Below are 27,369 nucleotides of genomic sequence, written 5' to 3'. Positions count from 1 at the left end.
ATGACATTTTTGACTAGTTTTGGACGACATACTACACTATGACTTTTTTGAATGATTTTGGACGACATACAATACTATGACTTTTTTGTCTCATTTTGTTCGACATACTACACTGACTTTTTTGAGTGATTTTGGACGACATACTAAACTATGACTTTGACCTTAGGGCGTTCTCACTAGAATGCCTTGCAGGAGCAGGCACTCATGATGACACGTAGGGTAAGTATTATTCCGAGGACCAGAAACTTCCTGCTGCTTCTTGTCTCAGGTTGGCTCCATGTTAGAAGATCCGACTGGCAAACAGGAAGTGGGAGATTGCACTCATTTTAACTTAATGTCTTCAAGCAGTCCTTATTAAACTTTTCAAACACCTGAGATTCATTACCCATTTAGTGATGGTGGTTATTCCACTAAAAAGCAGAGAGTTCAGAGAGTGTAAATCACCTCAGTCTTGATGGATTCATCATGTGGGTTTCATGTCAATCTCTTTAAACTCTGCTAAACTGAATTAAAACCACCAAAAATATTTATTTACAAAAGATGCAAAGTATTCAGTTTTTGTGTTTTCTTTCCCCTGCAAGACAAGTCAATTTTAATTCTACCACTAGATGGTGTCATTAGATGAATCAAAAACCACCTCGTCTACATGACTGCTAATAACAAAGTGATAGATTCACTTTTTATTGTTTTCCTTGTTTTTAACCCCACAAAAAGTAAAGAAAGAGGTTAAGTATTTTGTCATTTATTAAAATATTTCAGTCATTCTGTCCAACACTGTTTACAGAAGATTCTTTTTTTAAAATGTGCCAGGGTTAAAGGTCATTTAGAAATATAAGTCAAATATTGGAAACAAAAGGGTGCTACGTGACTTTGTGTCCAACTGTGAAATGTAAAACATTAGTGCAAACATTAGTGGTGACAACAAGAAAAACATCAGTGAATTTGTTAAGTGCAACAACAACAACAACCGTTTTTGAAAGTGTGACACAAATCTTGTAAACACATTCAGACACATTCAAAAAATGCACTTATATCTCATCAATATAGATTATTATGTGTGCAGGGTTAATATTTAACTTTGTACACGAATAAATACTTTAATAATTCGATTTAAAAAAAGAAAAATTACACCAAGTGTGCCCAAAGTAAACGGGACTGAAAACATTTTAGCAGCATCGTTGGCTTTTGTCGCCACAGGAAAAACACCTGATTAATCTAAAAATTGAAAACTAAAACATGAATAAATAGAGAATTGTGAAGCTCTTAATAAAAATTGGCAGCCCTCTTTAGTAAATACTGAGAACCTACAGCCAGCGTTTTATTGCACAAGAGCAACAGGAAACGTCTCCCACTTGGCACGGAACAAACTCAGTCAACAGCTCCAGAATATTCTGCATAGAATCAAACGATGTGTTCGTGTGGCGACAGCAAACTTTTCTATTCTATTCTATGCAGGATCTCTGATTTAAGGTAAGTTTTTTACTTTTTGGTCAAACCCAGTCAGTGTAAAAAATGGAAAACTCGGTATTGGAGGTGTGGCAGGTTTACCCCAGCCAGCGGGGAGACACTGCACCGCCCACTTCCTGCTCAACCTCTCGTCAGTAACAGCCGTCTTTCCAGGTGCTGTCACGAAGGGCACTGAGGGTGGACAAGGTCTTTGGAGGCGTCAGTAAACTGAGGAAGAAAAACAGGAACATGGATCACGATTAAAACAATTCAGGCCTATTCAAAATAATCTATTTCCATTACTGAGATGTTTTAGAAATGTAATATACATGTATATAAAATGGGGAAAAAAACACCCATGGCCACAAATTAGTATTTTGTAGCCACAATAGGTAAAACATGCACAAAATATTAATTTGTGGCCATGAAACAGTAATTTGAGGACACAAAATACTAATTTGTGGCCAATAAATAGATAAAACATGCACAAAATATTAATTTGTGGCCATGAAACACTAATTTGTGGCCGTTAAATAGATAAAACATGCACAAAATATTAATTTGTGGCCATGAAACACTAATTTGTGGCCATTAAATAGATAAACCATGCACAAAATACTAATTTGTGGCCAGGAAATACTAATTTGTGGCCGTTAAATAGATAAAACATGCACAAAATATTAATTTGTGGCCACAAAACCATAATTTGTGGCCATTAAATAGATAAAACAGGCAAAAAATATTAATTTGTGGCCACAAAACCATAATTTGAGGCCACACAATACTAATTTGTGGCCACAAAATAGGTAAAACATGCACATAATATACTAATTGTGGCATGCATTCATCAAGGCAGATATAAAATCAATATCATTCATGTTTTTATTAAGATATAAAAAGACAACCTTCGTGCTGGTTGGGAAACCTTGCTGCGAGGGGTGGAGCTTGTGATGCCCACAAAGGAGGCGGGCCGGGGAAGGCTTCTACGGGGAGTGTTGGGTGTGGAAGTGGTGGAAGTCCCACCTCCGCCGGCAGGTTTGCTGAGGTGAGGGATCCCACTGTTTGTCCCACTGTTGCTGTTCAGAGACTGGAGGCTGGTGGAGGTCGAGCCCTTGATGGTGGGACTGACGTAGGCGGTGGCCTTTAGTGGCTGCCGTGACAAGGACGAGAAATTCCCGACACTCTGGACTCTGTTTTGAAGCTGACCTGGGGAGGGAACTGGGAGGGGGTGGCGGTAAAAAGAAAAGGATGGAATTAGAGAACTGTTCTTTTAACACTTACCGATTTTAGTCGTAGTAAGACACGTAAGGCAATCAGATTTTTCCTAATATCATGTAGACACTAGTCCAACTAAAATCCAGCTTGTGTTAGTCGGACTAACATACCTGGATAACGAAAATCATAGTCCAAAACACTTCTTTAAAGTTGTGATCTTTCGAGAATAAAGCCGTAATTTTATGAGAATAAAATCATAATATTATGAGAATAAAGTTATAATCTTTCAAGAATAAAGTCGTCATCTTTCGGAGAATAAAGTCGTCATCTTTCGAGAATAAAGCCGTCGTCTTTTCGAGAATAAAGTTGTAATTTTTCCCTGAGCAAGGTGCTGGTTGTAAATCAATAGTTCCTCCAGGATAATAAAGACTTGAACCTTGAACACCCGTGGTGACGTCTGCTGACTCAGAGTAAACAACCACCTATGAAGTGACAGCAGCAGGCTCCGCCCCCTCACCTGACTCATCTGACATGAACCAGGAAACAGTCAGTGGTCGTCGGTGAGTGAAGAGACGCAGACTGAAGATCAGACGACAGCATCGACGTCCTCGGAGTCCAGCTACAGGAAAGAAGACACTGCTGCTTCGTCCACTTGTCCACACACTGAAGGTGAGTTTGACAAAAACCTCCACTCAAAGTGAACTTCAGTGACGTCAGTAGAGGAGGAGGGAGTCCTGACCATGTGACTGATCACTCTGTGTCTGCTCTGTTCTCAGCTACTCTCACAGACATAATGGCCTCCAGATTAGAGGAGGATCTCTGCTGTCCGGTCTGTCAGGAGGTCTTCAGAGATCCTGTGGTTCTGTCCTGTAGCCACAGCTTCTGTAAAGACTGTGTGAAGAGATGGTGGAAGGACAGACCAACAACAGACTGTCCTATTTGTAAGAGAAGGGCTTCAATGGACCCACCGTGTAACCTGGTTTTAAAGAACACGTGTGAGACCTTCTTACAGGAGAGAGGTCAGAGGTCTTCAGAGGTTCTCTGTAGTCAGCACTATGAGAAACTCAGACTCTTCTGTCTGGACCATCAGCAGCCAGTGTGTCTCGTCTGCAGAGATTCAGAAAAACACAGCGGCCACAAGATCAGACCCATCGATGAAGCTGCACAACAACACAGGAAGCAACTTCAGGAAACTCTGGAGACCCTCAAGAAGAACTTAAAGAGTCTGGAAGAAGTTCAGGTGAAGTTTGATCAAACGGCAGATCACATTAAAGTCCAGGCCCAACGCACAGAGACACGCATGAAGGAGCAGTTTAAGAAGCTTCATCAGTTTCTAGAAAAGGAAGAGGAGACCAGGATGGCTGCTCTGAGGGAGGAAGAGGAGCGGAAGAGTCACATGATGAAGGAGAAGATGGAGGCTCTGGGCAGAGAGAGAGAAGCTCTATCACATACAGTCAGAGCCACAGAGGACGAGCTGAGAGCTGAAGACATTTCCTTCCTGCTCAGCTACAAGGCTGCAGTGGACAGAGTGCAGCGGCGCCCCCTGCTGGAGCCACATCTACACTCTGGAGCTCTGATAGATGAGGCCAAACACCTGGGCAACCTGACCTTCAACATCTGGAACAAGATGAAGGACGTGGTCTCCTACAGTCCTGTGGTTCTGGACCCAAACACTGCTCATCCAGAACTCGTCCTGTCTGAAGATCTGACCAGTGTGAGACGAGGATCCAGACAGAAGGTTCCTGACAATCCAGAGAGGATGGACCGTAACATCAGTGTCCTGAGCTCTGAGGGTTTTAACTCAGGAACTCACAGCTGGGACGTCCAGGTTGGAGACAACAAATTTTGGACAGTGGGAGTTTTAGAGTCTTCCCAGAGGAAAGGAAGAGACAAACGGTCTGGATTATGGGGGATAGGTTTATATAAAGATAAATACCACACAGGGTCATCAGGTGAAGTCTCTGTTCTTCAGCTGAAGAAGAAGATCCAGAAGTTCAGAGTGACTCTGGACCGGGACAGAGGACAACTGTCCTTCTCTGATCCGGATACTAACACACTCATACACAGACACACACACACTTTCACACACACCGTGTTTCCATTCATTAACACTGGAGATGATGACGCTGTTCCAGTGAAGGTTTGTGTGACAGAGGAACAGAGCAGTTAGAGACAAACAGCAGCTTTTTATTTACTCTTTGTTTGTTCGTTAAAGGGACAGTGCAGAGAACTGAACCAGGTTCTCTTTGACGTGTCTGATTCTTCTGCTTGTTTATTTTTCACTCGTGTAAAACATTTTCACTGTCACTGGGACCATTACAGTTTTTATTCAAAGTAGTAAAAGCAGTGATTAGAGATCAATCTGTGTTTGATTCATTCAAGTCTTAATGTTTGACTGTCTCACACTCACATACACACACATGAAGTTCACTAGGCGTAAAACGACAGACTTGGCCGTACATCCCATAAATACATCAAACAACTTTTGAGAATAAAGTCGTAATATTATGAGAATATATTTGTAATATTATGAGAATAAAGTTGTAATATTATGAGAATAAAGTCGTAATATGAGAATAAAGTCGTAATATTATGAGATTCAAGTAATATTATGAGAATAAAGTCGTAATATGAGAATAAATTTGTAATATGAGAATAAATTTGTAATATTATGAGAATAAAGTCGTAATATGAGAATACATTTTAATTATTACGAGAATAAAGTCGTAATCTTGAGAATAAAGTCGTAATATTCTGAGAATAAAGTCGTAATATGAGAATAAGTTGTAATATTCTGAGAATAAAGTCATAATATGAGAATAAATTGTAATATTATGAGAATAAAGTCGTAATCTTGAGAATAAAGTCGTTATCTTGAGAATAAAGTTGTAATATTATGAGAATAAAGTCGTAATATTCTGAGAATAAAGTCGTAATCTTATTCACATGACACAACTTTGAATTGAAGTTCCATAAAGGAGAAAAGAAAGAAGTGTCGTCACTTACTGGAGGACTGCAGTCGAGCGAGGCCGCTGGACGAGTCAAAACTTAGGCTGCTGCGAAGCAAACAAGGCGAAGCACTGGAAAGGGCTGGACTGGGCACACTGGGCATGCTGGGAGTTCGGACCAGGTTAGGCATGCTCCTCCGCAGCTTATCTAACACAGAGACACGACAACACAACAAGAGGTTTTCTCATGTACTAGTTTTTATTTATTTTTTCCTGTAGGAGACACAAAGCTCTCCACTCTTTACGCTAATCCCATCAAACTCTCGCCGTCGCCTCAGAATGGAAACACTGCAGTCTGAGAGCTTTAAGCTCAGTTGTACAAGAGGCTTAGACGGAGTTATTATTAAGTGGTTAGAGCATCTGTGGTCAGTGTGTGGTCAGAGTGCGGTGTCAACATACTGCTCAGTTAAGACGGCAAACATGGGACGCTTCTTAAAATGATAAATAAATTGTATCATGGCGTTTAGAAAGTTAAATAGTAGCAGAAAATAATGTCAACTTACTCTCAAATTCGGCTAAACAGGACGCAGACGTGTCCCCAAAAACATTACACATACACAACATAGAAACAGAGATCATGTCATTAGTTCTGATCAGAATAAAACGGTTTACTTCAGTTGTCTTCATGTAGGATATAAGAGATATACCTGATCCTGGTCTGAAGCCCTGATGCTCGGATGCGCAGAGGTTGCCCAGTCCCAGTCCCAGACCCAGTCCCTGGGTTTGGGACAGAGGTTGAAAGGCGAAGCCAACAGAAGGGTGTGGGGGGGTTGAGGGAGTGGAAGGAGGCGTGCACAGGGAGCTTGTGCTTCTTCGCCAGTCTCTGATGCTGGAGAAGGTGTGCGAGTGCGGCAGGCGGGTGAGGCGCGGCTGCGGCGGCGGCAGGAGGCCGTAGTCTTCGTCGTCCTCCTCCTCGTCTTCCTCCTCCAGGTCGGGCCCGGCGCTGAGCTGGCTGAGCTGGAAGCTGAAGCTCTGGCTGCGGCGGTTGGCCAGCAGGGACGACGACGTGCTGGCGTAGTCCTGCCTTAGACCTGCGGCGGGGGAGATGTGAGGGCGAGCGGGCAAAACGCACACGCACACGCACACGCACACACACACACACACACACACACACACAGACAGACAAAATCATCACCTCCTCGGGTTAATGAAGCTGAAGTAGCGATGAGCTCTGAGATCTGGGGTCACATGTTAAAATATTAGAAAGGAGGAACAACAGACAGAGGGTCAGGGAGGAAGGGAAGAGGCGTTCAATGACACAGTCAAGGCAGAAAATACAGAATAACATCAAATAACCGTCTTAATTTTAGCTGATAGATATGCAGATGAAATCATATTTGAAAGCTGGTCACTGAACTTTAATTTAATATACTCACAAAGTTACATTTTCTAAAAAGCTGTTTTAAAAGGGACTTGAAAAGGAAGAAAACTTACTAAAAACTGCTCCAATGTCACTCATACACATGATAATTTGACCAGATTTACACAGTTTACATTTAAGCTGTAAACAAAACTTACAAACCTAATCAAATAAAGTCAAAGTATTAACTACTGTGTTGCCTCCTTTTCAGGTATTGTGACGCAGTGCCCTACTTTTACCACATGTTCCTGTAGCTCTGTAACCACTGGCCTAAAATAAAGAACATGGCCGTGCAGGTTTTAATTACACACCAAACTCTGACGGCAAAAACACTATCATTAGACACGTGGAGTCTGGACTTGAAGAGCTTCTCCTGCTCGACTCGGCCTATAAATAACTCACTCTCCTCCTGCAGCCGCGCCATGACCTGGACGTCGGTGAGGTCGTGCAGTTTGTATCCCAGAGCGATGGAGTCGTCCTCCACCTCTGACGCACCGAGGTCGCTGTCCATGGACGACTGAGGACTGAGCGCCGAGCGCCTCAGGCTGCGACCTTAATGTAAAAAAAAGAAAAGAAAAAAAGATTCATGTCAATTTCCTTCACCGACGACGACGGCGACTGCTCCTCGATCTCATTTCACCTCCTCACAGAGACAGTGCTGCTGAGATACGTTCAGTTTCCTTGTAAGTATCCTCTGATGGAGCATGAGAACACATTATACTTGTTTATTTAAATCACCTCAAAATGCAGAATTATTTTAACCATAAAAAGGGGCCAGAAAATCTCCTGTGTGTCAGAATAACCTTTTTACAGTTTACTGCCTGTTGAAATAGTGTACTGACAATTTAAAATGAAGAAAAACAAAAGGTTTTATTTAGAAAAAACACTGTAGCAGATTTTTATGTGTTAAATTTGACATTTGAACAGTTACAAACATATTTAAAATGTCCAAAAACAGGCCAAAAGAATGGAAACCATTGGCCCTTTTAAGATAAGATAAGATAAGATATTTTACCGACAGCACAACGTGGAATTTTATTTCACAATAACTGACTGTCATGCTGTTTTTTGGCCAGCAAAGGATGGATTTTGTATTTCGATGTGGGTCACTATCCGAGGAGAAGAAGAAACTTTCTGCTGCTTTAAGCAAAAAGACACATGTCCTCATTATGTTCCCCTGCAGCTTTGCCCTGCGCTGCTTCTGGAACTCAACAGTCATTTTTCCATCGCTAATAAAGCAAGTGAATGTGTCACATGTTCACACTCAAGGCCTGAAGCCTCTTCTGGGATGTGTACCATTTCAAGAATGTTCATTCATATGCCGTCTGAGTGCATTATGGTCCGTTTGAGACCTGAAAAACCTGGAATTCAATAGTTTTTAACATGGAAAAACAGACACAGGGAAAGAGGAGACAAAGCAGCAGTGACTCTTACTTCTGCTGAGTGGATGAGGGAGGAACGTGGGAGTCCTGTCGGCTGCAGAGGACAAGTCCTTCCCTACGGGACTCAGCGTCCGATGGAGGACTGGGTGGAGCGGGGAGGAGAAGGATGGAGCTGAGGAAGGGAGGGATGTTCCAGAGCAGGGTTTGAAGCAGAACTACTGATCATGAAACACTGCTGTGAATACGTCTTATCTTGCACTTTAATATAAAATACATACAAATATTAATATAAGTATTATAAAAGGTTGATAAAGTTGATAAATGTTGCTTTTTATACCAGAAAGACCTGAGTGCGACGCAGGAGACACGCGTGCCGTTGTTTGGTTACTGTGTCTCTCCGACGGCTGTGGAGTGGAACACTGGGGGGCGCTGATGGGGGACACTCCTGCAACTCGGCGGCTAGGACCGGGGGAGGAGGAGGGGGAGGGGCTTGTCAGGGAGCTACGCCACCTGGAGACTGAGGATGGAGAGCAGAGAGGGAGCAGATATTAAATCATGGTCAGATTGATTGGTCACCTTAAAGTGTAAGTGAATATCTTAAAAAAGGTTTAAATTAAATATTATTATTATGATAAATATTAACTTGTTCTGGCTTAATTGATTATAAAATGGCGTATTGCTATGCAGGGCCGCAACTGATGATTATTTTCATCATCGATTAATCAACTAATTGTTTTGTCCATGAAAATGTAGAAAATGACGATGTTCTCAAAGGTCTCATTGTGTCCACAAACCAAAGTGATTCAGTTTTAATGATTTCTTTGTGATATGGAACAAAGAAACTGGACAATATTCACATTTAAGAAGCTTAAAAAAAAACACTCACACTGATCAATCAATTATCCAAAGAGTTTGCATTTACACCCATTCACTCACACATGAGCATGAAGAATAGTGGAGCCTGGAATCTAACCCACAACCTTCCAGTTATTAAGATGTCTGGCTCTACCACTGAGCTACCAACAGACGACAAAAGCTACACACGCACACGCACACACACAGACACACACACACACACACACACACACACACACCGTCCTGAACAAAGGACAATTACCTCATCATCATCTGTGTCTGTCACCGACTGCTCCATTTGTCGGCTCCACATGTGCTCAGCACCAAACACAAAGCCATATTCAGAACCACTCACTCACTCACTCACTCACACACACACACACACACACACACACACACTCTCTCTATTCACAGAAATGAACATACAGGTGATTTCTAGGCTAGAAATATGTGTAAAAATGTGTGTGTACATGTGTGTGTGTGTGTTTCTGAACCACCCAAACACAATGAGGACTATTTCCTGTGCCTTCAAATGCACCATCTGAAGGCCCTCGAACTGAGACACAGCTAATGTGAATACAAGCCACTTAGCTAAGAAGCGGGTGCAACCCTTTCATGTAAACTGTTTCCAAGGCAACCGCTCGCTCTCCCACTTCCACTGTACTCAACCTCAGGCAGGAGACAGCAGGCGGAGAGCAGGTGGGAGGATTCCTCTGCAGCTTTAACTGTTGCACAGGCTCTGGCAACCGCAGACCAACTTCAGAGCACAGAGGCAGAAACCAGTAAACAGGTACCAGCAAACAGATACTAGCAAACAGATACTAGCAAACAGATACTAGCAAACAGATACTAGCAAACAGGCACTAGCAAACGGGTACTAGCAAACGGGTACTAGCATAGCAACGCAACGGGTACTAGTAAGCAAACGGATACTAGCAAACATATACTAAAAATATACCAGCAATACAGGTACCAGCAAACAGGTACCAGCAAACATACTAGCAAACAATTACTAGCAAACGGTACAAGCAGCAAACTGATACTAGCAAACAGATACTATACTAGCAAACAGATACTAGAAAACTGATACTAGCAAACGGATACTAGCAAACGGATACTAGTAAACGGATATTGAAAACGGATACCAGCAAACAGGTACTGGCAAAACAGGCATACGGATACCAGGAAAACGGATACTAGGAAACGGATACTGTTTATCTGAAGTTAACTGTGAATTATCCAATAAAATCAATGTTTGATATTTTAGTCCAGGATAAAATAGACTGGCCGACTTTTTTAGGCTAAAGCAAACAGTGCTGTTAATTAGAGCAGTTTGAAGTGTCAAAGATGTTATTGGTGCCACATGCATGAAATTGTCTTTAAAATTTATGATCAGATATTATTAAACACCAAGACCGGCCAATATGACTAATGACTAAAATCATAGGTTGAAAAAGCTGCTACCTCCTTGACTTCTGCGATAGCACCCCCTACAGCCATTTTTTTGACATACCGGCTCAAGCCGATATATGGGCATATTGGATTTCGCCAAAAAATTAAATCCAATATTTTGCATCTCTAGTGTAAATTTCTGACAACATAACATATTGAAAAAAAACGCACAACAATAACCAACAAAGACTTATTTCCTGTGAAAAACGACCTGGTGAGTGAGTCTCAAAGCGTGGGAAGACCCACGCTGGTGAGTCTGACACCAGCTCCTCTCATTATTCCTGGGTGTTAAACTTCCTGCTCTGATAAAGAACCGTGGGAGCCGTCACATTCACACACACACATTACAAAGAGACTCGCTAAAAATCTGGATCTGCTCTTTTCTTGGTGTACTGTCAAGTAACCATGACAACACTGGACGCAAGCCAAGAGACACCAATTTCCAGTCTCCTCTCATCGGTTTATGGAGACATGGACACGGACACTTTTCCTGCTTTACTTCCTCAAATCTGTTTCCTTATGGCAGCCGTGTACAGTAGGTTAGCTGACCTGAGCCTGATCTGCTTAAAGCTGTGAGACGTGGACAGATTATAATCTGAGAGTCCACTGTCCTGCTCGTCCTCATTAAGTCACAGTGTTGTGATGAAGGTGTTTCAGCTCTGACCTGAATGTTATTGGAGGTAGCAACAGAAACGTTTTTTAATCACTCTTTGGCCTAAATCTAATCTGACACATTTTGACAACATCCAGTCAATAAATGCAAATTCTAGGACATAAATATTGGGTTTAATCTATGGTTTCTATCTAGGGTCGGGTCCTCAGCTCCTCCTGGTGAAGCATGGTAATCCCAGATCCAGATGAGACATGAGATTAGCTTTAACATGTTCTGGTGCCATTTTATTGAAATTTGGATTAATTGCTCAGCCTTACTCGAAAATAATGTCAAATCCCCAGGGATTATATAATCCATGAAAATGACCGTCAAGATGCCAAAAAGAGACACTGACGTGACTTTGCATGTTGCTCCACAAGCACTTGTATTGTAGCTGCACTTTTAGGTTTTACTCACATGCTGAGTCGGGACAATTCAAACCAGATTTTCAGAACCAACCTTGAGACACAGTCGTATGTTGCAGCCGTTCACTGACACGCGACTCTGAGTTTAATCCCAGACGTTATTGTCGCGCAGCAGAATCACGTTATTCATTCTAAACTCGTACCTTGTTCCAGTCGCAGGGAGAGCGACCGCCGAGCGGCCTCCACCTCTGACTTGGGACGGTCCAGAACCTGCCGGCACCACTGCTGAGGCGCGACGGTGTCGTCCGTGAACTCTTTAGTTTTCGACGACGTGTACAACCTGAAATGAGTCCAGAGTCATGAACAACATCAAATCATCTACTGTTCTTTTCACAATAATCGTTTAAAATCAGGCGTCTCAAACTCAAATGACTCGGGGCCTAATGCACTTCTAGACTGGACAGCGAAGGGCCGGTTAACTGAAACAAGGAAAAAGCAAGATTTTTTACAGGTTGGTGATGTGATCTTAAAACGATATTTCATCTTGATTATGGCAAAAAAACAAAAAAAACCTTTGCGATCATATTTCACAGACTTTCAAAATAAAAGTGACTCAAGAGGTTGACTGATACAGGCTTTTCTAAAGTCTGATGACAACCTTTTAAAATCACAACAACCACTGGCTGACATATGAAATAAAATACAATGACAGTTTATTATATTGATAAATAGATGTGATGAGAGTAAGAACATTCTGAAAGTAAATTCCCATACTTTGTGTTTTCTTTACTGAAAACACCATCGTGCTGTTTCAGTCCCAGTATATTATGATTCCTCGCACACACACACGTGTCTCTCTCTCTCTCTCTTGGGGAAACGTATCTCTGAACACCTCCTCACTATTTTCACGCCATCTTTTCTTTTGTGCCTCCTCCTCCTCCTCCTCCTCCTCCTGCTGCTGCTGCTGACTCACATAAATCTGTGGCTGGAGCTGATGTTGAGTCTTGTAGATGTGAGGAAGAGGAGCCGCAGTGAGCTTCATTATTCTGACAGAACCTCCTCCTCCACATTTCATTTTACTCTGCAGGCAACATGGAGGAAGCTGAATTATAGATTAAAATCTGCCCTGGCATCAGGTGAAAATCTGACCTGACACAAACACACTCACTGTATATGTGATGCTCAAACTGAATAAACTGCAGCAGATATTTTATAATAGAGGGAAAACATTTTTTTTTTTAAAAAGGTAAAACAGGGTTTTAACCTCTTCCACCCTGGGTTGTGTTTTATTGTTGTCTTTGCATCTCTTGTCTTTTTAAATGTTTATTTTCCTTTTATTGTGAAGCACAAGAGCTGCAATCCTTGCATTATGAAAGGTGCTATGCAAATAAAGTTTATTGAAACTCAAGGAGTTCTTCTTTTTCTTCTTCGTCTTATTATTATTATTATTATTATTATTATTTGTCTTCAAAATGAATGAACATTTTTTAGGGCCTGAACTAACCCCAAAACACAGGGATTGAAAATTTCCGCGTGAAAGTCGTTCGGTGGAGAAGCGTGGAAGTGGGAGGGGCTAAAAACTGATGCAAAAAAACTTCCATTTATTATCACTATTAACAAATCTAACCTTATTTAGCAGATTTTAGTAATCAAAACTAATGTTTGCTGCACAGTGGTGTGCACAGATATTTGGAAGAGAAGGGGCGTTAAATTAAAAGGGCACCGTGGTAGGTCATGGATTATTGATATCCTAATGAACTGATGATTTCTTCTAATGTCTAATATGTTACCGAAAATTAAATTGTAACTCTTTTGTAGGTGCATTTATTTTTTTACCCGATACAAGAAAGTTTTTACAAGATCTAATCTGGCCTCCATTTAAAACCCTGGACACTTTAGACGACGTCCCACGTCGAGGCAGATTCTGCACATGTTTGAGTTGAGATTTCTTTCTTGGGTTACTCTTTTCTTTCTATTATATTATAAAAAGTTTCTGCCTTGAGATAATATATGTTGTTTGGCTAATTGGAATTCCTTACACGTCATTTTATTCCAACATAAATTAGCTGTGAAACTGAAAACCTGACAGATATAACAGAGTAATTTGCTTTCCTGTCTCTCTTTCTTTCTTTGTTTTCTTCATTGAGCTCTTCTCTCTGTCACATTAGCCATCTATATTCTGTATTTATGTTTGTACAACATTAAAATAAATGGGAAATAAATAGGTGAATAAAAGCGAGAATTCCGCCTCGTGATAATATTATTGTCATTTGTTCTGCTCAGACACAAAATAGCCTTTAGCTACAATCTGGCATCATTATAGTCCAATCATATCCCTGCTCCTGCTCCTGCTTCAATAAATAAATAAACAAACAAGAGGAGACAAACATGTGCCAGATTTCTGCTCCTGCATTTGTTTGCTAACATGAACATTTGGGTTTGTTTCTCTGCAGAATCTCTAACAAGGAAACAGAGCATCATAATTCAAAGATGTCCCTCACAGACAGGAGGAGTGTGGTGCAGACAAGTGTCTGAGAAGTAACCTCCAGTGTGTGTGTGTCTTTGTGTCTTTGTGCAGGACAGGTGTGTGCACACCTCACATGCATGTACATGTTGCATTTACGTGCAACTGCCATGACTGTCATTAACATATGTTGCAAAAAAAGAAAGAATCTGTTTACCAGGTTTCATCAGACTCGTCTGTGCAACGCAGAGAATCCAGGTCCAGAAGCTCCAGCTCATCCAGAACCGACGGCCCGGCTGCTGCGTCCTCCGCCTCCTCCTCCTCTTCCTCCCCCGCAGCGGCGGCTCTATCCCCGGCTGCGTGCGGGCGGTAATAGTCGATGGGTTCCTCCGGAGGCGTTAAAGCCCTCAGAGACGCCTGGCACTGCAGGGTGGGCAGCGGGCCGGGCAGCCTGAAGGAGACAGGCGCATTGGGGTCGCCCGAGCAGCCGCTTGCGCGGTACCGCAGCTGCTCGTTCTGCCGCTCCAGTTTGCGCACGAGCTCCTGGAGCTTCTTCACCTCGAGCTCCGCGTTCACGCTGTTACTGTTGCAGTCCACCTCGGTCATGATCGCGTGGCTCAGCACCGCTGCCTCCATGGAAGAATGTGACGCGTGAGCAGCCGCTGCCTCGCCTCCAGGTTTGGTGCAGAAATGATGAACAGGTGCGGCAAAGACGCTGCGGCGGTGCACGGTTCACCCGCTCAGCCCCGGTCGCTCTGTCTGGGTGTGTGTGGAACAACAGAAGTGGGTCTACTACGACTGTCTGCACCGTCACTCACTGTGGTGACAGCGTGTGACTCCTCCCCTTTTTCACACACACTCACGGCACTGATTACAGGTAATCGCATCACTACACTACACCTGTCTCACTTTACATAAACTCCCACACACACAAAATATCGCGATATTTTTAAAGCAATTACGCCGCAGAGTAAACTTTACATTAATTACAGATCTATTTTTTTATGACCTCAGCAGAAAGAGTTCCAGACACACCTGGTCTATGTTTATCTGCCGCCATCTTGTGGCCACGCTTGGTTATCGCACCAAATCGGAAACCTGTCATTGTTACAGGAAAATCAGTCCAAACTGAAAAAAAAAAAAAAGTTAAGCATATAATCACTTGTCATCTTTAAAAATAAATAAACAACATTATTAGCATTTGACCTGTCTATCATCTCTGATTTAGAGCTTTTAGAGCAAAAGTTGGTTTGTTGTTGCACTGGAAACGATCATACATTTAATCGATTCTCACGTGTCAAAATAAACACGGAAAATGAGCACACAGCAAATTGGACTAATCATATAAAAGAAACACAAAAAAACCTTAATTTTTAAACAATCTGGAAATACACTCCTTTAAAGTGACTAATAATAACAATAAGAAGAAATAAGAGGAATATGTGAAATAACCATAGCTATGGCCAATAATACAAAACTGCATAACTTATGTGTATATACATATATATATATATATATATATATATATGTATATACACATGTATATAGATACTTAGATGTTTATATCTGTGCATACTAGAGTATTCAATATAGTTTCTTAATTCACATTTCCTTTTTTCCTCCCCTTTCTTTATATTCTTGTTAGTTTACAGTCTTGGAGCGACTTTTACTGTGGGTTATACAAGTGTTACGATGCATGTTTGAATTTTGAAATAAACCAAGATAATAGTTGTGGTTCTGATGCTTTTATTCCGGACAAACTTTGTGTTAATCCATTAGGGATTTCAAAAATGTTTGCTAAAGTCCGATTGAGGCCAAACTTTTAAATAAAAAAAAAAGAAGGTTAAATTAAACATCAGAAAATATGCACAAACATGTCAAAAGGTTTCCTTCTGAGCCCAAAACATTACAAAATGAAGATTGTATTAAATACTAATATTCCTCATTTACTCCTTGACATATGCTGCCATCTGGTGGATGAAGACACACACTGCAGTCACCTTGAACAACTGTGAGCAGCAGCTCGTTGATGTTTCCCAGCAGAACTGAAGTGATAATATCAGTGTACACACAGAGCAGAGTCAGTGTGAGCATTTAATGTCTTTGTGGTTGTTTCACGTCACAACTCCTCAGCGCTTCTTCCAGGTGAATTTCTTTCTCGCTCCCTCCTGTCCTGGCTTCTTCCTCTCCGTCAATCTGGGGTCGGGGGTCAGCAGGCCAGCTGCACAAAAGAAAGGAAAGAGGACATGGGTAAGAGTAAGGATGGAGGACCTGAGGCAGGCGGAACTCATGGTTTGGCATCGTAGGCCCACAAATCAGCAGCTTGTTACAAAGACAAATGTGTGTGAGATACAGTAAGTTCTAGTACTGTTAATATTTAATGTGCATCATTTCAATTTTAAGAAAGACTGCTTCTTCTTTGAGCCTACGACTGAGAATAAACACACACACTTCCTTTTACTAATCATAAATTATTTAATGGGACATTTTTGTCCTTAATGACCTAAGAGTGTTGTAATAATTTAAATCTGATGCTATGCAAAAGCTAATAATGTATCAAAGTCAATATTTGGCTAATATTTGACATATCAAAGACTGATTTAAACAAAAATCCCCCCAGTAGTTTACTCCCCAAACCAGGCCGTCTCCATGACAACTGCAGTGTTTTTATTTGTATTTTTCAAACCAAACATTGAGTTTAGGTTAACTGTCAATTCTGCCAACAGAATCAATTTGAAAAAGTTAATATTTTTTCAGAATAAAAGCTCTGAACTCGGATTTGTTAAATCATCTGCCGGGCCCCAATACTGATGCTGGCGGGCCAGTTTTGGCCCTCAGGCCACCAGTTGCTGACCACTGGCTTTACGGGATATAAGAAAGCCTCTTTCACCTTGTCTCATGGTTTCCATGTCTCCCTCAGGCAGGAAGCCGAGCAGGGCGCGGGAGATGGCGAGCCGCAGCGCCCCCGCCTGGCTGGACCTGCCGCCGCCGCTCACGGTGCACTCCAGGTCAAAGCGTCCCAACATGCCCACGAACTGCAGCGGGAACATCAGCTGCTCTCTGAAGGGGAAGAGGAGAAAATGACAATGAGATAAAGGGGGGAAAAAAAGAAGAAGAAGGAGCTGAAAGAATGAAATGTGGTTGAATAGGCAGAGCAGGAGGACGTGCTCTTTAGCAGATAGTGGTATCAACGGCAGAGGCTTAGCTAATTTAATGTCTGGTTGGGTGACTTTTCAGACAAGCCGAGAGGATCCTGGCACAGTGGAAAGCTTTTCTCTCACAATCTCAGCCCCACGTATTACAGAGGAAGCTCTGACTCAGCAGGAACGGGATAAGGTTGTGCGAGAGTGTGAGCGAGAGAAGCGCCTGTGTTCTGGACGGCATCTCAGGCTGAATGGCCTACGGCTGCTGACAAAGTCAATTGTCACCTCTCTGCTCCAATTACAGCCCGTCCTCACACTGCGTGACAACACCAGCTCCGGACATTCACACACACGCACACACACACAATCACTCAACTGTGTAATTAACTCACTACAAGGAGATAAAAACATAAGAAAAAAAAAAATGAGGCAATGCTGTGGAGAGTGAAAAACGCTGCTTTTTAATTTTTTTCCGAGGCAGTGAAACACATCGTATGTTGCATTTAAAAGGGAAATGAATGAATGAATGAGGCGGCAGCAGCAGCAGCAGAGGAGGAAGCTGGCATGTAGAGGTTTATTAAACAGGCGCATTGCACTCGTACCTGTCCTGCAGCACAGAGAAGTGCTGCATGTAGTCGCCACCGTTGACGGTGACGCGTCCGGAGCCACAGTCGCGAAGAATCACAGAGGATACGGACGTCTTCCTACGACCTGAGAATAAACACACACACTTTAACTTCCTTTTTCCTCATCATTCAAGGTCTGTTCAGTCATTTATGGAAACATTTATTATGGACATTTTTGGCAAAGCACAAAAAGTGTTGAAATTACTGATTTTAGTGGGGAAAAGTAAAGATTTTACTATTTCTAATTGGACATTTTTGTCCTCAAATGACTTAAGGGGGTAGTAAATTTTAAATCTGAAGCTACACAAAAACTAATAATGCATTAAAGTCAATACTTTTGGAAAATAAGTGATTTTTTTCATAAAAAACAAGAGTGAACAAACATTTAAAGGGGTAACATCTAAATGTTTGGTAGTTTAGAGCAGGGCTGAAGTTGTTTAAGATATTTATACAGAAAAAATATGAATCTGCAATGTTTCAAAAGTGGACATTTCTGTCCTTAATGACATAAGAGGATAGTAAATTAAGCTGAAGCCTGAGGGTTAATGTCTTGTATTAAATCTGAACTTTTGGTGCCCTTTCACTGTCAGAATAAGATACATAAATCCGGAGTATGTGAAGTAGATTATTAGATGACTGCCTTCGTTTTCCTTTCAAATATTTTGCTTTAAACCTAAATATCACTTTTAAACCACGTATAGCACACGCTCTGGCCGCCTCCCTTTAATGATTTTTATTTAAAAGCACTACTACAAATGACAAATATATTACTTAAGGGTAAAACATTACATTTCTGCCAATAATGTCACACACAGGACCTTCAACAGTTGTTCACTTACCCTCTGCTGTGCTGAAGGCCACGCCTCGGTCATCCTGCTCCAGCTGCGGCACCATTTGCTTCCTGGACTGAGCCTCCACCTGCCGGCGGTAACACGAGACAAACTCCTCCTCCACGGAGCAGTGGGGCATGGACAGCAGCCGCTCCATCAGCTGGATGAAGCGGTTGTACTGGAGAGGACAACATTGGTGGGTCAGTGACAGTTAAAAGAAGAACAGGAGGAACAGGACGAGGGAAGGAGAAGAAAGTGGGCGCTTACATTGTGAGCCGTCATGGTTTCCACCAGCAGCGTCTCCAGTTCCTCCTTTGTGAGCCACCGGCTTGCACCTAGAGAGCTGAAGACGATACAGTCTGTTAAATTCTTCGCTTAAAGAAAACACCTTCCACATCATGTGACCACAGTTCCTTCTCGACTCTCTTACATCTTCTTGACTTCCTGGGTGAGGAGTCCTTTGGCTCTCAGGCGGTCTTGACGTTTCTCTAAATTCAGGATTTTGGCATAAGTTTCCTGAAAAAAACAAAACGTGTGTGAGGCTTTTGTGTTGTTCAAACGTTGTGGGACAATAATAATGATCTGTAGATGATCCAGAGCAGTGGTTCTTCAACTTTCACACCAAGTGCGACCCCGAGAAAAGACCGAGCTCTTGAAGAAACGCCATTATCGCCAACTTTGGTGTCGATAGGCCGAGCAAAGTCAGCTCCAGACTCCATTAGGAGTCATTTGCTCTCCATTTGTTTCATTTTCTACGCACTTATTTAGATTAAGTCAGCTCCACTCTGTTCACATACCCTGGTATTTACAGTAGAGTGTAGTAAGCACTGTGTGTGGCAGTCTCCATAATACAAAGGTGTTACAGCTGCAAATGAATATCCATGCTTTTGTTACGAGATGTTGTTTGGTTGTTTGTTTTGTTATTGACGTTTTACCACGTTTGGCATCCAAGATTCGTGGAGTCCAGGTTTTCTGTGTGCAAGGCAAGCATGTTGTTAATTTATGTGGGTTTTTTTCTTGGCCAAGCAACCGCTGAATAAATTTAAAATAAGCGAATTAATTTCAAATTAAAAACACACACACAACATTACACCAAATAAAAACACCAAATATTTTGTCACTTTGGACTCAGTTTCATTCGTTTCACATTCTTTTCCCTCATTTTGAAGACGTAACCGCTCTGAGGCCACACATGCCGGTCACGTCCCCCAAAGGCAGACCCCCACCTCAGCTGTCCTGCGCCTCGGTGAGAACTCATTTCCCCCGTCAATTATTCACCAGATGTTTGTTTAATTCCTTTCTCGATAGAGTGTGCCTAATCCGCTGCCACTCCGACCAGCGACAGAGAGGTACGGGTGCAGGAGGAGGAGGAGGAGGAGGAGGAGAGTGGCACAGGAAAAAAAGGCAAACATGAAGCAAAAACCAATTTCTTTACCAAAAAAAAAGAAGAAGAACATAATAGAAAATCAGGGGGAAAAAAAGACGAGAGGAGTTGAAGGAAACGGTTCAGGCCTCGGATAAAGGGCTTACATTACACTGGGGTCTACAACGGCAGGGAATCATTTGCATGGATTCCTGTGATTAAAGGAGACGTTCAGTGTCAGTTACAGAGACAGAAAGCTGGAGCTTCACTCCTTCTGTTTGCAGAGTATCTCCTTCTCCTTCCATACGCATGTTTAAATGGTTAAAGTGAGTGTCACGGAGGTTGTTTTCAGGTTCTCCCTGCAGCTGTGGCCATAAAGGACTCAGTGGAGCAGTGAGCGGGTTAATGTGCTACAGAGGCTGAGCCCAACAAGAGCGAGGGAGAGAGGGAGAGAGGGAGAGAGCGAGGGGGAGCAGCTGAGCAGCTTTACACACCACTGCCCTCTCCTGGCAACACTCACACTGACGTGTGTGTGTGTGTGTGTGAGAGACACTTACAAAAATATATCTACACAAGATGGAAAGGAGGCGGCAGAGGTGCAAACAAGAGCAAAGAAGAGGGGGGAATGTCTGACATAGCCATTTAATGCCACAGCAGGGGGTGCTCAGTGTATTGTGTGTGTGTGTAAGCTCAGACTAATTTCCAGAAACCGCCACCTCTCTGGGTTTTAGACGCAGACACAAAGCTTCTGGAGGCAGACGGCTGCTGAGTCTGAAGACAACAGAAGACGGAGGTCTGCTCAGAGGAGGGGGGGGCTGCGTGACAGCCACCCTCTCTTCCCCTGTGTTCCTCCCATTTAAAATAGCAGCGTCGTGACATTTGTTTACTATTTCACCAACTGTTTTAATTGCACCAAATTGCCTGGCTTTACAAAGTCACGGGGGGAACAACTTAAAACACAAATTGTCTGGCTTTACAAACTTGCAAAATGACTTTTGAAACTATACCGTGCATGTCTTCACTTTGTCTTTTCTCTTTCACTTGATTTTCCTCCACAAATCCACAGCGAAGATTATTATTAGCTTCTGCTCCACCTCAGTGAGATCTATTTCCTTCAGCGTCTGCATGACAGCTGCTTATTTTGGACACACAGTGTAAGGTGAGGATACATTTCACCACCTGTGAGAACTTCACCCTTCACGCCTCCATCACCTGACCTCCCCCTTCCTCGCCTCTGATCTCCCGTTTGTGATATCTAGAAAATTCAACTGAACTCGCTCTCTGAACAGGATGAGACGTGAGTGTGTGTAAGAGCCAGGGAGGGAAAAGCTGTGGTGCTCACATGCATCAGCGAGTAGTACGACTGCTTTCCGGTGTAAAACAGGAAATGGAAAGGTCGTCCGTCTGCCGCCCACTGGACAGCTGCAGATATAGGGAATACAATATGATCAGCGGGAGAAGCAGTTTACACTTTACATGATCTTTAGTATCCAGGTGCAAATGCTCTGTAGTATGTACCTCTCTGCTTTGGAAATATTTCATCTGGGTGCTGGAAGTGAAAACAGAAGAGAGGATTTTATGGAGACATCAGAAGGAAAAAATACAAGAAAACAAAACTCAGATGAGCCAGTGCAATCCCTCCATTATGACAGCATATAGAGTATCTCTTAAAGATCTATTTACCACAGATAAATACATGTATTTATACGTCTCAGACTCATTTAGAGACAACATTCAAGAATAAAACTAAAAAAGTATATGAACAGGAACACAAGAAAACAATCAAACCAATATAAATCCAACACATTCAGAGTTCATTCAGCATTTTAAATCATAAAAGACCATCCATCACTAATCAACTAATAATTAAATAAACACTGCCTCAAGATGCCATTTCTGCTTATGTTATGCAATCAGTGCATGTGTGTGTGTGTGCTTGTGTTTTTAGTTTTAAGTTTGCTTTTTTAAAACATTATAAAAAAACACCTTAGCATAAGGTAAGGCAAATAAGTCACTACTTTTGGACATCAGTTCACTTGCATAAAAGTCATTTTGCATAAAACTGCAAAGCACAAACGAAATAATCGTCCATACAAACTAAAGTTTGTGGAAAAAATTTTGTATCTTGTAGAAAGAAAACGTTCCACATGAGATTTAAAATAGAACAGAAAATTACTTAATAAACAAAATCCACAAATCTAACCATTGGTCTGTTAATGTTATTGTGTATTCTGATGCAACGGTTTATCACTTCCTGTTTAAGTGGAGGTTTATTTTGAAAGGGTGTGTGTGAGCGTTGATGTAACTTAACGGGGAACTGGTAACAAAGTTCATAAGAAGATAAATACTGCAAACAATTCACAGCAGATGAAATACATTTGTTTGTATCGGTCAACACTTAGAGAATAAAGTTACACACACGTACCTTCATGATGGGATGTGCTTTCTTTTGAAACAGGCCGGACGGGAACAGGTAGGCGATACTTCTCTGTTGGCAGGAGAGGAAATACATTAATAATAAACAAGAAGAAGAAGAGTTGGCAAAAAGTGCTGATGACAATGCAGACACATCCGAGCAGCAGAGGTCACGCCGACGGACGGGCGTGAAAGTGACAGAAGACGACGAGGCAACAAGCTGCTTGTGGGTTCAACCAAAGGCGAGTGTGTGTGTGTCTGTGTGTGTGTGTTACTGTTGAGGAGTTAGAGGAGAAAACAAGCAGGGAAAGGCACAAGTGTTTGGCTTTGTTGACAGTGAGCAGAGGACACTTGAGTGGGCATCGCAGAGTTCACAGCGAGTTCATCCTCTGCTCTGTGTGTGTGTGTGTGTTATTAGCAGGGGCTACAGATGGCACTGTGTGTGTGAGAAGAGAGGGAGACAGGAAGTGTGTTGGTCCTGCCACACTCATCAAGACAGGCTGTTCATCCTTCTCCTTCCTCCATCCCACCATCCACTCCTCTACTTCTTTCATTTCCTCCTCCTCTGTCGGTTCAATTAGCGAGGCAGCAGGTGCTGCGCCGAGCGAACAGGTTGCCACCTTAAGGTTGTCAAAACGATGGAGAGCAGGAAGAAAAGCCACGGGCAAACGTGTGTGCGTGTCTGCGTGTAAAGTGCGAGAGGAGGAGGACAGTCGAGGAGAAGTTAAAGGGTGAAAAGAAAGAGAAGCAGGGAACAGATGAAGACACATCTGTGTGTCCCGGGAGCATCGGCGCAATATGGCAGGAATCCCCCGAGGGCCAGAGACGGTGCCTCGGGCCAACTACATGCAGGAAGAAAGAGGGAGTCATCACCGCAGCATCCGGAGAGCTGCTGCAGTGAAATCTCATCACCTCCTTTGAAAACAGTTAAATATTAGAGACACTTATTTATTATTATTCTTCTAATTCCTCTTTCTTATTGTTCTAGCATTTATCAGATCCTTGATTTATTTCTGCTTCATTTATGGCCACTTAGTGCCATCTGAATTTATATACAATTTGATTTCTGAAAAGATCTATTTCACACATTTTCAACAAATAACAAAACATTTACTGTCTTTGATTTTATCACAGGCTGCATTCACACCAGCTCCTTCTTAATCCAACCCTGGTTTGTTTGTGAAGGTTGGAGAGTGCAACTGAACTCTGATGCACATCAAAGAAGCAAACTCTCGAGTTGCAGGAAGCGGACTACAATGCAGGGCATTGTGGGTAAACACAACCAAAACATTGGCAACAGCATGAACTACTACACCAACCGTGTGGCCAGTACTTATTCAATATATCAATAATCATCTTCTTCAAGTGAAGAAAAATAAATAAACAAAGCAAATGCTTTAAAAAAAATCTTGTGAGATCTAAAAATATTCAAAAAGAAAAAGTGGAACCATCTTATTTGAGAATTTGGAAGCAGCGTGCACTTAAATATATTAGTAATTAACAACGGTATTATTCATTTAATCCAAAAACAAACAGTATTTTTGAGATACACAAGTATGTTTTTTAATTATTAATTAAAAATCACAAGAGCTTTGTGGCAAACATCCAGTGTTTTCTCCCGCTGCACGTCCACTTTTTTGTCTTTTTTCCCCCCCGTGTGCTCATCACAGTCACACCTGATCAGTCTCCAGGTGAAAGGATTTATCCATTTGTGCCACAACTTCATCTTTCCCTGCACGCGTTTCAAGCTCGTGCTGTTGGCCGTCGCTTTGGCTTTCACAGCCTGGCGCCGACTACTCTCTTCATTACGCACGAGGGACACCGGGGGACAGGCGAGAGAAATCAAGCTAAGTGATTGGAGCAGTGAGGGCTAATTTGTTGCCAAAACCAAAGGCGAGCACGTGTGTGTGTGTGTGTGTGTGTGTGTGCGTTTGAGGCTGTTGCTAATGTCCCTGACTCAGTGGATTAGTCAGAGGTGCTCCTACCTCCTTACTAATGATGATGATGATAATTTGAGGAGAGCAGAGCTATACAGTAAAACACACTTTTCCCACCAGAGAAATGGAAGCTAATCAATATTTAAAAAAATGCTTAAACGCTTGTGGAGTTTAGTCTTTGTCTCATGACGTGAAATGAATTTGGACACTTTGATTCTAACCCTTTTTAACAGCGTGAACAAAGTGAAAACGGAGGTTTGAATAAACTAAAAAGACTTTTAGATTTCACTTACTTTCACATTTTGAACTGATGGTAAGACTTTTTGTTTCCAAGAAGAAACAAAACAAAACCAACAATATGTTAGTCCACAACTCGTATTTCCATTGCCACAATTGTGAATGAATAAATGAATAAATGCAGCCTTTCTTTCCAATCTGGAGTCAGATATCATAGCAACATAACAGGAGGGGAATGCATGTTATCTGTCTGTCATGTGAATAGGGACTATTTTCTGTCCCAGTTCCTCCCGGGCCATAAATAATACTTTGTAAAACCAAAAGTTGCAGACTTTAGACATGTCCGATCTAATGACTACTACAGTTTTAGAGGCATTTCAAATTAAAAGTCCCATCTTTGCACCTGCGAATAGAAAAAACTATATCCAATTTGAGACGTAATAAAAACTAAATTTCCCATAAGTTCTGGACAAGAATAACTATATTGTGTTCAGGACATCTATGACTACTAACATTCTGTGAATGAGACATTGTTACTGTTCTGTTTTAGAGAAAGCGTCATGCACGTGTGCAGTGAAGTCTTACATCTATGTCCTCCTGCGTGAAGTTTTCTGGGTCTTCTCCCATCATGTTGGCCAGGTGCCGTTTCCCGATGTTGAACTCCTCCACCTGCTTCTCGATAAACTCCGCCGTGAACTTCTCTGGTCCTGCAGCCGCCAGGTTCTTTCTGTGGAGGGCAGAGCTCACACATATGTGCCTGCTCGGGACCTGAAGAAAAGGAAATGCGCCCCTGTTGTGACATGTTGCAAATCAATTTTCTAAAATGTTAAGAGCGACACAAGAGAGAATCTATAACCGAATGATTGTTAATGGTTAACTCTTTTACATAAAGGCAATACTGCGTCCATAGCACCATTATAACACTAAATGCGACGTTGACAGAACTTAAATCCACAAATCTAGCAAGCAGGTTTCGGCTAAATAGCGGAGGATGCTAACTCAAGGACGCGAGTGTTTTAGCCCGGTTGTCTGTCTTGTATCCTTTCACGTGACATTTGGGTTCACGGTGTGTTGTGTTTTTTTACAGATAAAATCACGCGTTACCTTCCGGCTGAGCTGCGACGTGACTTTATTCAAAGTGGAGCCAGTTTTTTTACATTTCCACAGAAGCGCACCCACGGTTCGCACACCAGACGCCGCCATCTTGGCTAACAGCGCTGACGTCAGGGACGGAAGTCGTTTGACGTCAGAGACACGTGACAGTATTGTGACTTTAGAATGGCTTGATTAAAGCTGCTATTTGCGTTGTTATTTTTATTTTTATTTATGTATAATGCATGATGTTGTTCATGTAGTGAAATCTGATTAATGTTAAAGGACAAAAAAATAGCCATAAATTTAAAAGAAAACACAAATATATGCCGGGTAAACAAGATAGCTAAAAATACAAATGTAAACATGACATTTATTTGTCTTCCTGCAGTTTTGCTTGGAGTTTATTTTACAGTGTAGTCTTTCTTGACCTGATCAGAGGGTCTGAAGACACAGGACGTCAAATCATGACCAGATTTTTACAGCGCACCAAAAAGCCTATACAAATTAAATTGATTCGATTAAAGGAGGAGAATTCATACAGTAATTCAAGCCACATGACAATCGGCCACAAAGACTCACAATCTGCCTGAAGTGCCAACTGCTAAAAGTACATTATAATAAAGAACACACATGTAACACAATAGAATCACATGACAATAGTAAGCAATTACACGGCTTATTTTTTTCTCCTTTCTTCATCTTTTTTTTTGACATCACATCACAGATGCCTGCACAGCTCTTTGGAAAGCCGTCCTTCGTGTTGTTGTTCAGTGTGAAATTCAAAACATGGTGGCCACATGGTGCGGCTATACGAGCAATATGTGCAGCGATTCAGCACACGTGAAATATCCCAGGCTGCAGCAACGGCTGGAGCTTTGTTGGAGGTTGTGAATCGACAGCGGCCACTAATCCTGAATTCTAAAAAAAAAAATGTGGTTAAAATGACATTTTTCCATGAAAGGAACATAAAAAAAGATCCTCAACCAATGCTACAGTATACAGTACAGTATTATTTGGGATTACATGATTACTTTGTTTAGTCTTCTGTAAATATGTACAGACAAAGGAGGGAAAATGTAAATATTCATGTGCGTTACATGCTATTTATCTATAAATCTATTTACTTTGTTATTTTTTGTACTAATGTTGTTTTTTTAGTGTGTTCTTGTGTGTGTGTGTAGATATAATTAAATATAACAATGTCAAAAACAAAACTCTGCTTTAATAAACATATTATTGACAGAAAAATACACACACAATAATAAAACATGAGTTTGTGACATTAGAAGTCATCACATAGAAGCTGGAGCACGAGCCTCACATACAGCATGGTACAGTATTTTGTTTCGTTTGAACAAACTGCAACATGACTCAGCACATATGAAGGACAGTGACTCAGTAACGAGTCTCCTTAAATACAATGGATGCTAAGTATTAAACCCTTCATGTCATATCTTATTAGTGAGCTCAATAGCTTATGAATCACACTTCAGAATAATGGCGCGCGCACACACAGTATTTATC

The 27,369-nt window shown here is 41.8% G+C and overlaps 3 protein-coding genes across 6 annotated transcripts; 1 reads left to right on the top strand and 2 right to left on the bottom strand.

Annotated features, from left to right (window-relative positions):
• Positions 1-726: 726 nt before the first annotated feature.
• LOC122760949 (SLAIN motif-containing protein 1-like) lies at positions 727-15,004 on the bottom strand. 4 transcript variants are annotated; one of them, XM_044016152.1, is made up of 10 exons: positions 14,417-15,004; positions 11,939-12,075; positions 8,749-8,928; positions 8,464-8,583; positions 7,432-7,581; positions 6,317-6,700; positions 6,173-6,184; positions 5,668-5,817; positions 2,352-2,664; positions 727-1,674 (listed from the first exon to the last, which is right to left on the bottom strand). In XM_044016152.1, exons 1-10 carry the CDS (start codon positions 14,833-14,835, stop codon positions 1,599-1,601), a joined length of 1,941 nt encoding a protein of 646 aa, XP_043872087.1. In that variant the 5' UTR covers positions 14,836-15,004; the 3' UTR covers positions 727-1,598. The 4 variants fall into 4 exon arrangements, with proteins under 4 accessions (XP_043872087.1, XP_043872094.1, XP_043872103.1 ...); XM_044016159.1 differs by lacking the exon at positions 6,173-6,184; XM_044016168.1 differs by lacking the exon at positions 8,464-8,583.
• On the top strand, positions 2,936-5,022 carry LOC122760973 (nuclear factor 7, brain-like). The gene is made up of 2 exons (XM_044016189.1): positions 2,936-3,330; positions 3,438-5,022. The coding sequence occupies exon 2, from the start codon at positions 3,455-3,457 to the stop codon at positions 4,829-4,831; it is 1,377 nt and encodes a 458-aa protein (XP_043872124.1). The 5' UTR covers positions 2,936-3,330; positions 3,438-3,454; the 3' UTR covers positions 4,832-5,022.
• A 924-nt stretch (positions 15,005-15,928) lies between the features above and the next one.
• mrps9 (mitochondrial ribosomal protein S9) lies at positions 15,929-25,993 on the bottom strand. Its single transcript, XM_044016194.1, has 11 exons — positions 25,855-25,993; positions 25,336-25,518; positions 22,587-22,649; positions 21,680-21,710; positions 21,504-21,583; positions 19,229-19,314; positions 19,066-19,141; positions 18,808-18,976; positions 17,945-18,053; positions 17,090-17,259; positions 15,929-16,420 (listed from the first exon to the last, which is right to left on the bottom strand). Exons 1-11 carry the CDS (start codon positions 25,951-25,953, stop codon positions 16,329-16,331), a joined length of 1,158 nt encoding a protein of 385 aa, XP_043872129.1. The 5' UTR covers positions 25,954-25,993; the 3' UTR covers positions 15,929-16,328.
• Positions 25,994-27,369: the final 1,376 nt, after the last annotated feature.

The sequence above is a fragment of the Solea senegalensis genome, linkage group LG2, assembly GCF_019176455.1.
Source record: "Solea senegalensis isolate Sse05_10M linkage group LG2, IFAPA_SoseM_1, whole genome shotgun sequence".
NCBI lineage: Eukaryota > Metazoa > Chordata > Actinopteri > Pleuronectiformes > Soleidae > Solea > Solea senegalensis.
Note: the sequence above shows the minus strand (reverse complement) of the source record. Positions and strands in the feature narration are given on the sequence as shown.

Bases quoted from the DNA above. Each gene is read 5' to 3' on its own strand.
- mrps9 (XM_044016194.1), bottom strand. From the start codon at position 25,953: ATGGCGGCGTCTGGTGTGCGAACCGTGGGTGCGCTTCTGTGGAAATGT. The intron at 18,054-18,807 runs GTAAGTGAACAA...GTTTATTCTCAG, and splicing joins GGCCTTCAGCACAGCAGAGG to GTCGTAGGAAGACGTCCGTA. The intron at 17,260-17,944 runs GTACGAGTGCAA...CTTCCCCTTCAG, and splicing joins TTCTCTGTGCTGCAGGACAG to AGAGCAGCTGATGTTCCCGC.
- LOC122760949 (XM_044016152.1), bottom strand. From the start codon at position 14,835: ATGGAGGCAGCGGTGCTGAGCCACGCGATCATGACCGAGGTGGACTGC. The intron at 8,584-8,748 runs GTATAAAAAGCA...TCCCTTCCTCAG, and splicing joins GTCGCACTCAGGTCTTTCTG to CTCCATCCTTCTCCTCCCCG. The intron at 7,582-8,463 runs GTAAGAGTCACT...TTTTACATTAAG, and splicing joins CCCTCATCCACTCAGCAGAA to GTCGCAGCCTGAGGCGCTCG.
- LOC122760973 (XM_044016189.1), top strand. From the start codon at position 3,455: ATGGCCTCCAGATTAGAGGAGGATCTCTGCTGTCCGGTCTGTCAGGAG.